This window comes from Perognathus longimembris, chromosome 7 (assembly GCF_023159225.1).
Source record: "Perognathus longimembris pacificus isolate PPM17 chromosome 7, ASM2315922v1, whole genome shotgun sequence".
NCBI classification, from domain to species: Eukaryota; Metazoa; Chordata; class Mammalia; order Rodentia; family Heteromyidae; genus Perognathus; species Perognathus longimembris.
The window spans coordinates 81,625,009-81,638,781 of NC_063167.1; the positions used below are offsets into that span (position 1 = coordinate 81,625,009).

Here is a 13,773-nt window from a genome sequence, read left to right on the forward strand (position 1 = left end):
AGTCTGTAAGACTCTTATCTCAAATTAACAGCCAAAAACCAAAAAGCAAGCAAACAAAAAAGCCAGAAATGGAGCTGTGGCTTAAATAGTAGAAAGCCAACCTTGAATAAAAAAGCTAAGGACTCTGAGTTCAACCCCAGTATCTCTGTGTGCATCAGGAAGAAGTCATTAATTAATTACATAAAATGCCTCAATGTATATGTTTTCTCCCAGCATATTATCAACACAAAGTAATTACATTATTATAGAAAGACATTTCTCAACTTGATTCCTTATTTCCATTTACTTAAAACATTTTCAGATTAGCTTACCATTCTTTGACAGTTACTTCTCGGATGCCTTCTCCAATGTCTGAGAGTTTGAACTGAACAACCTGTCCTTGTAGAGCTTCAAAGAGAAAGGAGAAATTATCTCACTAAATATGAATAGATTGCCATTAGTTGTTCTTACATCTAAAATTAGAAAACATTCTCAAGCAGAGCTAAAAGTGGTTTCAAAATTGCCAACATTTTCTCACTTTTTAAAAACAAAGCTATTTTTGATAACTGTTAAAGATCAAAATAATTCCATGGTACCAACCTAGTGACACAGAATTTAGGTTTTCCAAATTCCTAAGTAATATTCCTGGATATGAGAGCAATGTGACTGACATCAGTCACCATGTTCACTACCAGGGTTGATTTGGCTGATCTGGCTGACTAGGCAGGGGCTTCCCCTCCTCTCTCACTGTGAAAGACCAAAGTGATTCCATTTTCAAAAAGAAACAGCCATGTTAGAGTTAAAACTGACTCTGAGAAGATGAGAGTACAGTTGCTGGGAAAAAAACCTCAAGTATGGGCCCAGTAAAAACAACAGATAGGGGGCAAGCTAACCTAGCCAAGGATAAACCATTGCTGTTTTGAAATGTGCAGATGGCCCCAGTCAAGTTTGGACATATCAGGCATTGCTGAAGGTTGACTAATGGGATAGCTGCCAACATGGGAAGCCCCTGAAGTTATTTGTTCACTTGCATAAAAAGTATGCAACCCCCTTCCTCAGGGCCCTCGTCTCTCAGCTGCGTCTGGTGAGCACGTTGGCCCAAATGCGCATTCGCTAATAAACGGCACCTTTGCTTTTGCATCGATCTCAGTCTCGGTGGTCTTTGGGGTATCTGGATTCTGGCACAACTGGTCCACACGCATCCCTCCTGAAGTTGAAGAGGACAAGCAACCGGAGAAAGAGGGACTCTGATGTTGCCAAGAGTGCACAGGTGGCTGTGGTTCTGCTAGAACCCCAAACCAAACAAGCTTTGTCCAAAGTCCTTAGCCACAAACCAGTGACATTAGAAACAATAGTTGTGAACAGAAAATGGAACAAAGATATATACAAAGAGGGACCTGGCAGAATCCTCATTTTATTTTATGAAATGAAAACAATTAACTATCAGTAGCCAGATCTTAGTTAGATCTCTCTTGACTTTCTATAACTTTTTGATATACAGGTGTGCCGGTCCTGGGTCTTGAACTCAGATCCTGGGTGCAATCCTTTAGCTTTTTTCATTCAAGGCTAGTGTTCTACTACTTGAGCCACAGCTCTACTTCAGCTTTTTGCTGGTTAATAAAAGTCTCATAGACTTTTCTGTCCTGGCTGTCCTTTGAACTGTGATCCTGAGATCTCAGCGTCCTGAATAGCTATAAATTCAGGCACAAACCACAGGTGCACGGCCCATTTTTATTTGTATGTGTGTGTCCGCGCGTGTGTGCATGTATGTGCCAGTCCTAGGGCTTGAAATTAGGGCTGGGGTGCTGTCTCTAAGCTTTTCTTGCTCAAGGTTAGTGCTCTACCACTTATACCTCAGCTTCACTTCTAATTTTTTTGGTGGTTAATGAGAAATAAAAGTTTCATGGACTTTCCTGCCTGGGTTAGCTTTGAACGAGGATCCTCTCCTCTCAGCCTCTTAAGTAGCTATGATTATAGGCATGAGCCACCAGTACTCATCCTATTCTTGATGGCTAAAAACAAAACAGCTACACATCTAGCTGACTTGATGGAAATTCTTATATGCCTAAGTTAATTTCTGTCAAATGATCCCTAACACTTCTCTTTCCTCTTTTCATTTTCTGTCTTTTTATATAATACCACAATGCCAATGGTACTACAGGATAAGCACTCCCAAAAGGCAAAGGATTCCTGGTTAATACCTAGTAGGTATGGCTTTCTCACTTTTCCAGACCAACAACACTCTGAACCTATTCAGGAGTGCACCTCTATCTTCAGACTGCCACTAACCATAATTATTTATAAAATACACAATTTTAGATTCTAAAATTTTCTTTGATATATGAGTTAAGATTAATAGTAAACATAAAATACTGTTTGACATGAGTTATTAAATACCTCTTCTTTCCTCACTAACGCTGGGCCCTCTCACAGCTGTTCAGTTTGTATACTGCTGCCTTTCTACAGGGAGTTTGGTATGAGATATTAAAAACTGTGAGAGGGGCTGGGGATATGGCTTAGTGGCAAGAGTGCTTGCCTTGTATACATGAGGCCCTGGGTTCGATTCCCCAGCACCACATATACAGAAAACGGCCAGAAGTGGCGCTGTGGCTCAAGTGGCAGAGTGCTAGCATTGAGCAAAAAGAAGCCAGGGACAGTGCTCAGGCCCTGAGTTCAAGGCCCAGGACTGGCAACAAAAACAAAACCAAACAAAAAACTGTGAGAGCTAGGTGTGGTGGCATATGCCTATAGTCCAGTCACTTAGGAGGCTCTGACTAGAGGATTGTTACAATCCAGAAATATGAAAGCAGCTTGGGCAACATAGCAAGACCCTGTCTCGTAAATAAGTATTACATTTTTTGAGACTCCACATCTTAAATTTAATAAGTAATTCTACTTTTCACAAAAGAAATAATTCCATCTCTACAGAGTGACCATGGGACTGTGACAGTACTTACCACGGTGAAAGAATATGTCTGGGGACAGGGTATGTGGCAAGTCAGCCCAGATGTAAGAAGGCTGTGTGTATCATGTAAAGAGGCTTGAACTTTATCTTAAAGGTTATCAGGAGCCACAGGTTAAAATTAATGTGGTCATAAATTTTTTATAGCTGCTCCCATAAAGAGGTAGAATCTATTTTACCACCTCATAAATCCATGCTAAGCTTACTTGCCTGTATTAACAGAATGTAGATCTGGAGTTGTGCAAATTCAGGGGCCCAGGCCTTGAAGATTTTCATAGCTTCTAGGTTTTCAGAAGCTTCTATGAAGCTTTTTTTTTTTTTTTTTGGCCAGTCCTGGGCCTTGGACTCAGGGCCTGAGCACTGTCCCTGCTCAAGGCTAGCACTCTCCACTTGAGCCACAGCGCCGCTTCTGGCCGTTTTCTGTATATGTGGTGCTGGGGAATCGAACCTAGGGCCTCGTGTATCCGAGGCAGGCACTCTTGCCACTAGGCTATATCCCCAGCCCTTCTATGAAGCTTTTATAGTACCTAAGGCCAAGTACCTGGGACTCACAGCTGTAATCCTCACTACTCAGGAGGCTGAGATCTGAGAATCACAATTCAAAGTCAGCCCAGGCAGGCAAGTCCATGAGACTCCTATCTGCAATTAACCACCAGGAAACCAGAAATGGTGCTCTGGCTCAATTGGATGAGCAATGGCCTTGAGTGAGAAAGCTAGGTGAGTGCTTAGGCCCTAAGTTCAAACCCCAGGACTGGCTCACACACAAAAATCCACCAACAAAATAAACAAGAAAGAGAGACAGAAAGAGAGAGACAGACACACAGACAGAGACAGAAAGACCAAGACAAACAGAGACACAAAGAAACACAGAGGGAGACAGACAGCAACATGTCCTATGTACAACTGATAGACTTTGGTAACTGACTTGATGTGAGACAGGATGCAGGACAACTCTAGGTGTCTAGCTGAACTAGTTATGAGGTAGGCAATACAGGAAGAAGAGATTTATAGGAGACAGAGTTTGGAGAATTTGAATTATGCATAAGACACTAGAATAGAGATGTTCAGCTAGAACTGGTGAGATGTCTGAGCTATAGCTAGAGTCCAAAATTCTCCATGAATTGGTGGGAGTTGAAAGCATGAGTGGAGATGGGACAGGAGAGGAATGGCAAAGAAGGAGACCATCTCAAAAACTGACACTTAAGAGAAGAAGCCAAAGAAGATGATCTTAAAAAGAGAACGAGTGTTGAAAGAAACTAGGTGCACATTTTCAAATTTATTTAATCCTCCCAAGTATGAAGATCTTTGTTTTGCATACTGATACACTGCAGCCACCCTGGAACATGGTGATTAAGCAATAAATACTGAACAAATGGATGGACGGATGAATGAATTCTTACAACCACAGAATAAATGAAATACTATTGTTATTCCAACTTTCCAGATGATGGAATTGGGAAAAATTAAATGACTTGTTGAAAACCACACAGATAGTAATTGATAAACCAGGAACCCACATAAGTTGGGATCCATGTATCTAGGAACTCAAAGCCCATCACAAGTATTTAAGGATGGAGCAGAAAGTTGGAGTTCCTGCTTAAATAGCTTCTACTTTCTTTAGAAAATAACAAAGAGAGGGGCTGGGAATATGGCCTAGTGGGCAAGAGTGCTTGCCTCATATACATGAAGCTCTAGGTTCGATTCCCCAGCACCACATATATAGAAAATGGCCAGAAGTGGCACTGTGGCTCAAGTGGCAGAGTAGCCTTGAGCAAGAGAAGCCAGGGACAGTGCTCAGGCCCTGAGTCCAAGGCCCAGGACTAGCAAAATAAATAAATGTAGTCTTCAATTTTTTTTTTTTTGCCAGTCCTGGGACTTGGACTCAGGGCCTGAGCACTGTCCCTGGCTTCCTTTTTGCTCAAGGCTAGCACTCTGCCACTTGAGCCACAGCGCCACTTCTGGCCGTTTTCTGTATATGTGTTGCTGGGGAATCTAACACAGGGCCTCATGTATACAAGGCAAGCTCTCTCGCCACTAGGCCATATCCCCAGCCCCTAGTCTTCAAAATATTAAAAAAAAAAAAAAAAAGAAAAAGAAAATAACAAAGAGAGATCACATTTAGAAATAGAAATCTTAGCTTGGGAGGTATAGCTTAGTAGAAGAGCACTTACCTAACATACATTAAAGCCCTGGGTTATATCCCTAACAATATGCAAAATTACACATACGTATCTTGAAGAAAAAGTGGTGAAAGTAAGGTTTACTTGTCCAAGGTTGTTGTGGGAGCAGACATATAAAAAACATGGAAGGTCAGTACTGGTTGCTCACTCCTAAAATCCTAGCTATTCAGGAGGCTAAGATCCAGAGAAACTTGGTTCCAAGTCAACTTAGGTAGGAAACTCCATGAGATTCCATCTCCAAATCAACCAGCAAAATGTCAGGCTGGAGGCATGGTTCAAGTAGTATAGTACTAGCAGAGCAAGCTCAAAGCCCTAAGTTCAAATACTGGTACTGGGGGTAGGAGGAGTGAAAGCATGGAAGAATAGAGTTTGCCTGGAACTCCTTGATTTTTCATTGCTCGCATATACTAAGGTTTTATATGTCTGTCAAAAATCTATGTAACAAAAGTCTAGGGAACTTGATAAAATACCAGGAAATCAAAGTTCTTATGCCCTTCTTATATTTAATTCTTAATCTCTCAAGTTATTTACAGAGGTGAGAAAAGTTGGAAATATGATAATTAAATCGTCTATTTAGCCATAGGCTCAGGTGGCTTCATCACCTTATGGTAAGATGAGAGCAAGCAACATGGCAGCAGGTACTAGGTCTTGAAGATGTTCCTGTGAGCTTGACTGGAAGCTCCTCTCAGTGCTACCACACTTGGGAGAGTCAGAGGATGAAGAACAGAATCCCAACAGAATAAAGACACAAGCACTTAAGGAAAGTTGCAAGTTGGAGGATAAAAGAAAATGAGAAATAGATTGACATGGGGAGAACCTCAAGAAGCATAAGGTTTTATTTTGGTAAGCATTCAAATTACAAAAAAAGGGGGGCTGGGGATATGGTCTAGTGGTAACAGTGCTTGCCTTGTATACATGAAGCCCTGGGTTCAATTCCCCAGCACCACATATACAGAAAATGGCCAGAAGTGGCGCTGTGGCTCAAGTGGCAGAGTGCTAGCCTTGAGCAAAAAGAAGCCAGGGACAGTGCTCAGGCCCTGAGTCTAAGCCCCAGGACTGGCCAAAAAAAAAAAAAAAATTACAAAAAAAGAAATAGAGAAACAAAGAAGCAAAGAAAGAAAAGACAGACAGAAAAAGGAAGTGGACCTGTAGCCCAAAGTGGTAGAGCACTAGCCTTGACCAAAAGAGCTCAGGGACAGCATCCAGGCCCTGAGTTCAAGCCCCAGAATGACCCCCCCTCTCCTCCCCCAAAAGACATTATTTCCATGTGCTGTTCTGAGATCACACTTACCAGCATATGTTTTTAGGAAGCACCGTGGATGGCCATACTTGAAGGAGGGATATCGGACGAAACATATACATTTTGGCTTCAAAACGTGCACATTACTACAGGTTTGAAAATAGCGAACATAAATCTACAAGTGAAAAACAAAAATTGCCTTTATAAGTTAACTTAATTGCTTCTTATAATTTCATTTTTAATTATTTTATTGTAGTGGCACTGGGGTTTGAAGTTAGGGCCTCACAAATATTAAGCAGATGTTCTACCTCTTCATCCATACCCCAAGCCCCAAATAAGTTGTTTTTTTTCTTTTTTTGGTGGTACTAGGGTTTAGGGTCTTGTGCTTGCTAGGTAGGCCTTCTATCAGCCAACCCAGGAACTGGCCCTAATGGGTTTTTTTTTTTTTTTTTGCCAGTCCTGGGCTTGGACTCAGGGCCTGAGCACTGTCCCTGGCTTCTTTTTGCTCAAGGCTAGCACTCTGCCACTTGAGCCACAGCGCCACTTCTGGCCGTTTTCTATATATGTGGTGCTGGGGAATCGAACTCAGGGCTTCATGTACGGGAGGCAAGCACTCTTGCCACTAGGCCATATTCCCAGCCCCCCTAATGGTTTATTTCTTTAAGAACATATTGAACTTGTTTTGTTTTAAAACGTGTATTATCACAGTGTCAATAAGAAATTATCTAGGAAAAACTCAATACTTGGCAGTGGGAACAATCAAGTTTATGAAAACTGGTTATTTTCTGAAATATTTGTGTTCAAAAACATCAAAAGAACTCGAACTCTACCATAAAGAGTTATTCAGTTATTTAGGATCATTGCCCAAATTTCCTTTCATTCCTGCTTAAGTCTTTAAACTTCCTGAAACAAGGATACAAGATGGCATCTCAACAAGTAAGCTGGGCACAAGGGCTCAGACTTGACATCATAGCTACAAGGGTGAGACAATGAGCAGCTTGATTTGGCTAGGTCAAATTTATAAAAAGAAACTTCAAGGGGCAAATTGTTTACAACTATAAACATTTGAATGCATGTGGTATGTTATAGGGGAAAAGGGATTAGGAAAACAATCTAGTAAACCTCTATTGTGCAGATTACATCCAGTAAAGTCTGGAGAGAAAGGAAGGGGCTAAGGTATGATTATAAGATCTGAGACATGAAATAACAGTGCCTAGTGCTACAGACAGAGAAAGAGAGAGAGACAGAGACAGAGAGAGAACAAGAAAAGTTACTGCTTTAAATGTATTAAAAGGCAATAGAGTCCATTTAATCCTAGCTACTCGGGAGGATGAGATCTGAGGATCCTGGTTTAAAGCCAGCCTGAGTAGAAAAGTTTGTTCAATTCTTTTCCTTAATTAACCAGCAAAAAGCTGCAAGTGAAAGTGTGGCTCAAGTGGTAGAGCACCAGTCTTGAGCAAAACCACTAAGGGACAGGGCCTAGGCCCTGAGTTCAAGCCCCAGTACAAGTGCATGCACGTACGCACACAGGAAAGAAATTCAAGTCTTCTAGCTAAAGAAGACATTGTTTTCTAGAATCAGACTTAAAGTAGTAAATTAAGTGTATACCTTTAAACCTCTGATTTTAAAAATCATGCTTATGGAGTTTTCATATATTTTGTAGTTGGGGCAATATTAAATTTGTAATAGGGAGGCCAGATCTGATCAGTGCCATCATTAACTGTGGAGGGACTTCAGGTTGACTCCAGCTCAGATAAGAGCAGAAGCCAACTCCATCTCCACTAAGCCCTCCCCCACCCTATTCAAGGAAGCTCCCCTTTACTATGTTAAGTTATGTAGACTGACTACCTGAGGCCTGGGAGCTTTAAGGGAACCTGCTATGAGTAGGTGTATCCACCTGCATCATGTGAGCCCCGCCAAATTTGTAATAGGGAGGCCAGATCTGATCAGTGCCATCATTAACTGTGGAGGGACTTCAGGTTGACTCCAGCTCAGATAAGAGCAGAAGCCAACTCCATCTCCACTAAGCCCTCCCCCACCCTATTCAAGGAAGCTCCCCTTTACTATGTTAAGTTATGTAGACTGACTACCTGAGGCCTGGGAGCTTTAAGGGAACCTGCTATGAGTAGGTGTATCCACCTGCATCATGTGAGCCCCGCCAAATCCATGCGTCAATTCTAACTACAATGATAGGTTAGTTCAAATAGATATTATGAGACAGACTATAACTCTACTGGCCACCTGCATGCGGCCTAGCGTGCTCTGTAAGTGTTGTATCTTCATTGGTCACCTGCGTGTGACAAGTTTGTCTGTGATGTTTGCCTTATAACCAGGCTGGAAGGCCACACGGACATGTGGTCCCAGCTCCCGAGTCTGGGCTGCACAGGTGTACGCGGTCCCAGCTCCTGAGTCTGGGCTGCACAGGTGTGCGTGGTTCCAGCTCCTGAGTCTGGGCTGCACACGTGTGGGCGGTCCCAGCTCCCGAGTCTGGGCCCTGAGCCTGCACTCGTGGCCGGCAGTTTCGGCTCCCGAGTCCCGGCTGCGACCAAGGCCGGTCGGTTCACTTTTTGTTCACTTTTTACTTCCCCAATAAATCTGTCTTTTTGTCACCTTGTAGCTGGAGACTGTGTGGTGGACTCCTGGGGGAACCAGGAATCCCCTTCCCTTGGGGGGGAACTCTGTTTCATTGTAGCGAACCCCCACTCTACTTCAAAATTCACCTATGAACAACACTTGATGACAAATCCTCTGGAGATTCTCCAGCCTACTTTTTCTGATGCAATCTCATTCTATACTTTTGTCTTAGGTAATTATTAAGTCGACATGTACAATCAAAATATTAGAGTTTAGCCAATTAACATAATAAAAAATATTCAACAGGCAATCATTGAACACTCCTAATACCTGACAACTGTGCTAGACTCAGAAACTCAAAGCTAACAGATGGGTGCTGGTGGCTCATGCCTGTAATCCTACTCAGGAGGCTGAGATCAGAGGATTGAGGTTCAAAGTCAGCCTGGGCAGGAAAGTCTCCGAGACTCTTATCTCCAATTAAACACCAAAGGCTATGGCTCAGGTAGTAAAGCACTAGCTTTGAGCAAAAAAAGCTTAGGGACAATGCCTAAAGCCCCAAGACCAGTGCCAAAAAATGAAAAAGAATTCAAAGCTAAATACAATGCAATATGTAGTTTTCAGTATTCATATTACCTAGTTATTTCTCAAGATAGCACAGAAAAACCCAAGGTGATAGGGTTAACAAAGGGCACAATATCTTTAGGGAAATGGAAATAAAGCCCTTATAAAGCCACTGCATCTGATCAATTTACTCTAGCTGATAAGAGCTCTTGTTGCTTATAACTTTTTGCCCAAACACTTTTACTAAGTCACTCCACAAGTATTTGCTAGCACTTCAATGTGCCAGGCACTCAGAATTACATACAAAACAAGAAAGATGTAATCTTTCCCTAATAGAAAGTATACAGGGTTAAAACAGACCAATAGCAGGGTGGGTTAACTCATTACTCCTGTGGGGAAAAGCAGAGTACACATTAAGGAAAACAAAATAAAGGGAACTTGCCTGGAGAAAGTTATGTTGAAATAAAACCTGAGCAAGCAGTAGAGTGATGGGAGGAGGATGAGGAATAGGGGCAGATAAGGCCAAAGGGTTTAAGGTAGAAGAAATATCTGTGCAAAGGTAATCAAATGAGAGCATGACATGTGGTCAGTCAATTCTAGTCTGGTTTACTATGGGGGAAGCATCAGATTTATTTTTTAATAAGAAACGAAGCCTGGGAAGTTGGAAAGGTTCAAATCATAAATTTCCTCAGCTGTTAGAATCCTGGACACTTCATTAAGGGCAATCTTATGCAAGAAAATGACATTAAATGTGTGACCACTCTGGCTACCCCTATGGAGAATGGGGAGGAAATAATGGACCAGAGGCAAAAAACTGAATGAGAAAGAACTAGGACACCATTGATTGAGGATAGAATAAAAACCAGTGACTGTACTGCTTCAGAGTTACTGGCTAGATGCAAGAAAAACAGATTTGAGGGTTGAGCCTAGTCTTTGAGGCATCTTTGAGGTATCATGGCATACTTTTCCGGGCTCCTTTGTGCTAGCACTGGCCATGTAACTCTTCTGACCAGCTAAGACTCCAGCCTTTCCTCCTTTTGGCCCTAATATTGTGTAAGAAGTTGTAGAGTTCTCTTGTAATCATGATAGAAAGGCCAAATGAACTGCTGAAATGATGAATGTTCATGTAATCAATGCCAGCTGTTATCTAATTTTGAAATGCTCTATCTGTATAGATGCTTAATTTCCTATTTGTTAATTATAGTTTTAATAAGTTACAGATAAAAAATACTTCAAATGTAGATTTGACAGTATGTAGATTTGGACAGTATGAAGACAGCTTTCACGCAAACATCAGGAGTATGCTTACACAAACCAAATGGTAGCCTATTACAAACCTAGGCTTTATGGTACAGCCTATTATTCACTCTTACGTTGCAAAATCATTGTGTTACTGTTCTAAATACTGCAGGCAACTGTAACATAATGGTGTATGAAAGGGTATATTGTATGCCCTTTCCTATCCCAGGATTTCACATGCTGATCTGTAATTGTGTCCCTCTGTCCTCTGCCCCTACTATTAGAATGCAATCTTCTATTTGTGTCCTGAGAGCCTAGCCTAGTAACTGCTACAGAAAGCAGGCCCTGGGAAGGCCAGAAATCAACCACGGCAGAAACCTCTAGGGAAATGGGTTTGTGTGGGTGGGGAAACATGCAAGAAGAAGAAGGAAAAAAAAATAATAAGATGAGTAAATGGGGTGAAACAGTCTCCTTAACCGGAATCTCTAGGTGTTTGCTACTACAAGAATGAGAAAGGAGTCATTGTAGGAGAAATGAAACAGGACACAGGAGCGAACTACAGACCAAAAAAAGAGAAGTTTAAGCCTGTCCATTCCTCAAGGGCATGATCAATCTCTTTCTCTAGTCTAAATTCGGAGGTGAGGGGTCATTAGTACTAATGTCAGGAAACTGTGGGAACTCGACAAATGCCCGGGAGAGGGTACCTCGGTCAGTATGCTGGCGCTTTTCAACGCCTAGCATCCAGAAGGGGATCAATGAAAGGTTAGCAGGTGAAAGGCTGGCCTAGCCTTGGGGGTGTCGATAAAGAAAGCCTGGCGACCTAATCCCGCCGGGGTTAGAGGAGGGAGTGTTTTCCAGACCCGAGCCCGCGCCGCCTCTTCCCTTTGCATTCCCACCCAGACCTGTCCACACGCGTGGCCAGCGCCCCAAGCGCAAAGTAAGACACCACTTCCGGATGACTCCAAACAAACCTCTCCGTCCCAACTCTCGACACACCCAAACCTGCCTACCAGCCGCCCAGCATTCCGGCTCCAGGTCCTGAGAACACGCACTGCAGCCATCTTACTCCGGAAATCGCTCCCGCGCTACAGCTGGAGCGAGGCCTCTTCCCAGCGGCCTATCAGGAGATGAGAGACGCACCTCCTTAAGAGGCCAATGGGGAGCGCAGGAACGGGCCTCCTACTCCTTAGCCAATCAGGGAGAAGGAAGTATCGGGAACCGCCCACGAGGTACCCAATTAGGGAGCTGGAAGAATCCACGCCTCCCACCGGGCAGCTAACCCCGCCCCTGAGCGGTGGTGAAGTGTTCGGGCTGGAGGGCGGAGGACTGGGGCTGCCGGGCGGGGAGGGAGAGGGAGGTCAACTCAGATTTAAATTCCGCGGTGCGCTGCCGTGTTTAATGCAGGTGCATCAACAATTTTTTTTTTTAAATCCTTGTAAGGAGGAAATAGAGTGTGTTAAGCAACACAAAGGAAGGGCAACTCACCCAGAAAAAGTTAGGGTAGAAGCCTGTGTGATGAGAAAGCATTCTTGGATTATAGGAAAAGGAAACATTTTCATGCTTTGTTGCAGGGCTCCGTACTGTAAGACGACGCAAGGCCGGAGAGAAGGGACGACTCCCGCCCAGCCCTGCCTTACTTAGGGCAGAGCGGGGAGGTATGGCCAGGCGGAGCTAGCTACCCCTGGGTATGCCAGTTACCTTGGTAACACGGGTACTGGGTGGAGACTTTAGACAGGAAGGGGCATCTGCATGGAGCCCTCCCGGGGTGGATTTTAGATGTACTACTTCTTTCCTAAGTCCATACTGGAACGTTTGCCAGGAACTAGCACCTCTTACTCCCATTGAGTGGTTTATTATTTTAGTTTTGTAGTGTTTATTATTACTACTATTAATTTTGTATATGTAATAGGTCTTGAACTCTGGACCTGGGAGCTGTCTCTGAGCTTCTTTGCTAAAGGTTAACACGCTTACCACTTGAGCCACCCCTCAACTTCTGTTTTTTTATGGTTAATTGGAGATGAATTTAACAGACTTTTTTTCTTTCCAGGGCTAGCTTTGAACTGTGGTCATGAGTTGGAGCCAGGTCTGAATTACATAAGTAGTTACTTAACGGTGAGCCTGGGATACTGAGTTGACCACATATCAAAAACAAACAAACAAACAAGAACAAAACAAAACAAACTGGTCTGAAGCTGCAAGTCAGTTGCAGTGTTCTTACCAAGCACGTGCAAGGGTTTGTATTCCTACCAAAACAGTTTTCTTTAACAGGTAATCTTTCTTCTGCACAGCAATCAACTATGAAACGAATTTCTAGAAATGTCTAGAATGGCACTGTTATTCTTGTTTCTTACATGGGGATAAAACTGTGCAGATATCTAAGAATTATTGGGGGGGTCACTTGCCACTGAGTTTCCTTACAACATTATGAAAGCTGTACTGCTCATAGAATCTTCAGCAAAGGATGCTAATAATATTCTCTGACAGATCTGAACAGCATGTGCTTTCATCTTGAGGCTGCAGGCCAGTGCCTTGATTTACCAGCACTCCTATCTTATCCTCTCTCCTTGACCCACTGTGACCCTTTTGGCTGGCAACAGAACACAGCTTTGAAGAGAACAGGGCTTTGAAGGAAAGGCTCAACTCCCTTCCCTTCTCCAGCTCAGACCGTTTATCTATGTCCCACCATTGGTTACTTTGATACCAACCATCAGACAACTCCAGCACTCCCTTGGACCCACTACACACACCCCAGACCGTAAGCGAGGGGGAGTCTCAAACTTTGGCTGAAAGCTGCTATCCAGGTATTTCTCCCCAACTAACCTGTCCTAGTGTTGAGTTGTCTGTCTGTTTATTCTCTGCGCTTTTTGAACCTAACACTGCCCACACACGCAAACACACACATATACACACACACACACACACACACCACGGCAAATGTGGACAAAGGTGTCGATCAGTGCACTAGGGCATAAACTTTGGGAGATAGGCTGCAGAGAACTCTAATCCCACAAGGCTCAGTGCATTGTGAAATCCAGCTC

General features: G+C 43.1%; 1 protein-coding gene across 1 annotated transcript in view; it reads right to left on the reverse strand.

Annotated features, from left to right (window-relative positions):
- The window catches only part of Dbt (dihydrolipoamide branched chain transacylase E2), a 32,082-nt gene extending 20,206 nt beyond the window's left edge, over positions 1 to 11,876 (reverse strand). Inside the window, exons 1-3 of the mRNA XM_048352041.1 lie at positions 11,746 to 11,876; positions 6,413 to 6,536; positions 312 to 387 (exon numbers count right to left, since the gene is read on the reverse strand). Coding sequence (XP_048207998.1) covers positions 312 to 387; positions 6,413 to 6,536; positions 11,746 to 11,796 — 251 coding nt within the window. The 5' untranslated portion in view covers positions 11,797 to 11,876. The remainder of the gene's footprint in view (positions 1 to 311; positions 388 to 6,412; positions 6,537 to 11,745) is intronic.
- Positions 11,877 to 13,773: the final 1,897 nt, after the last annotated feature.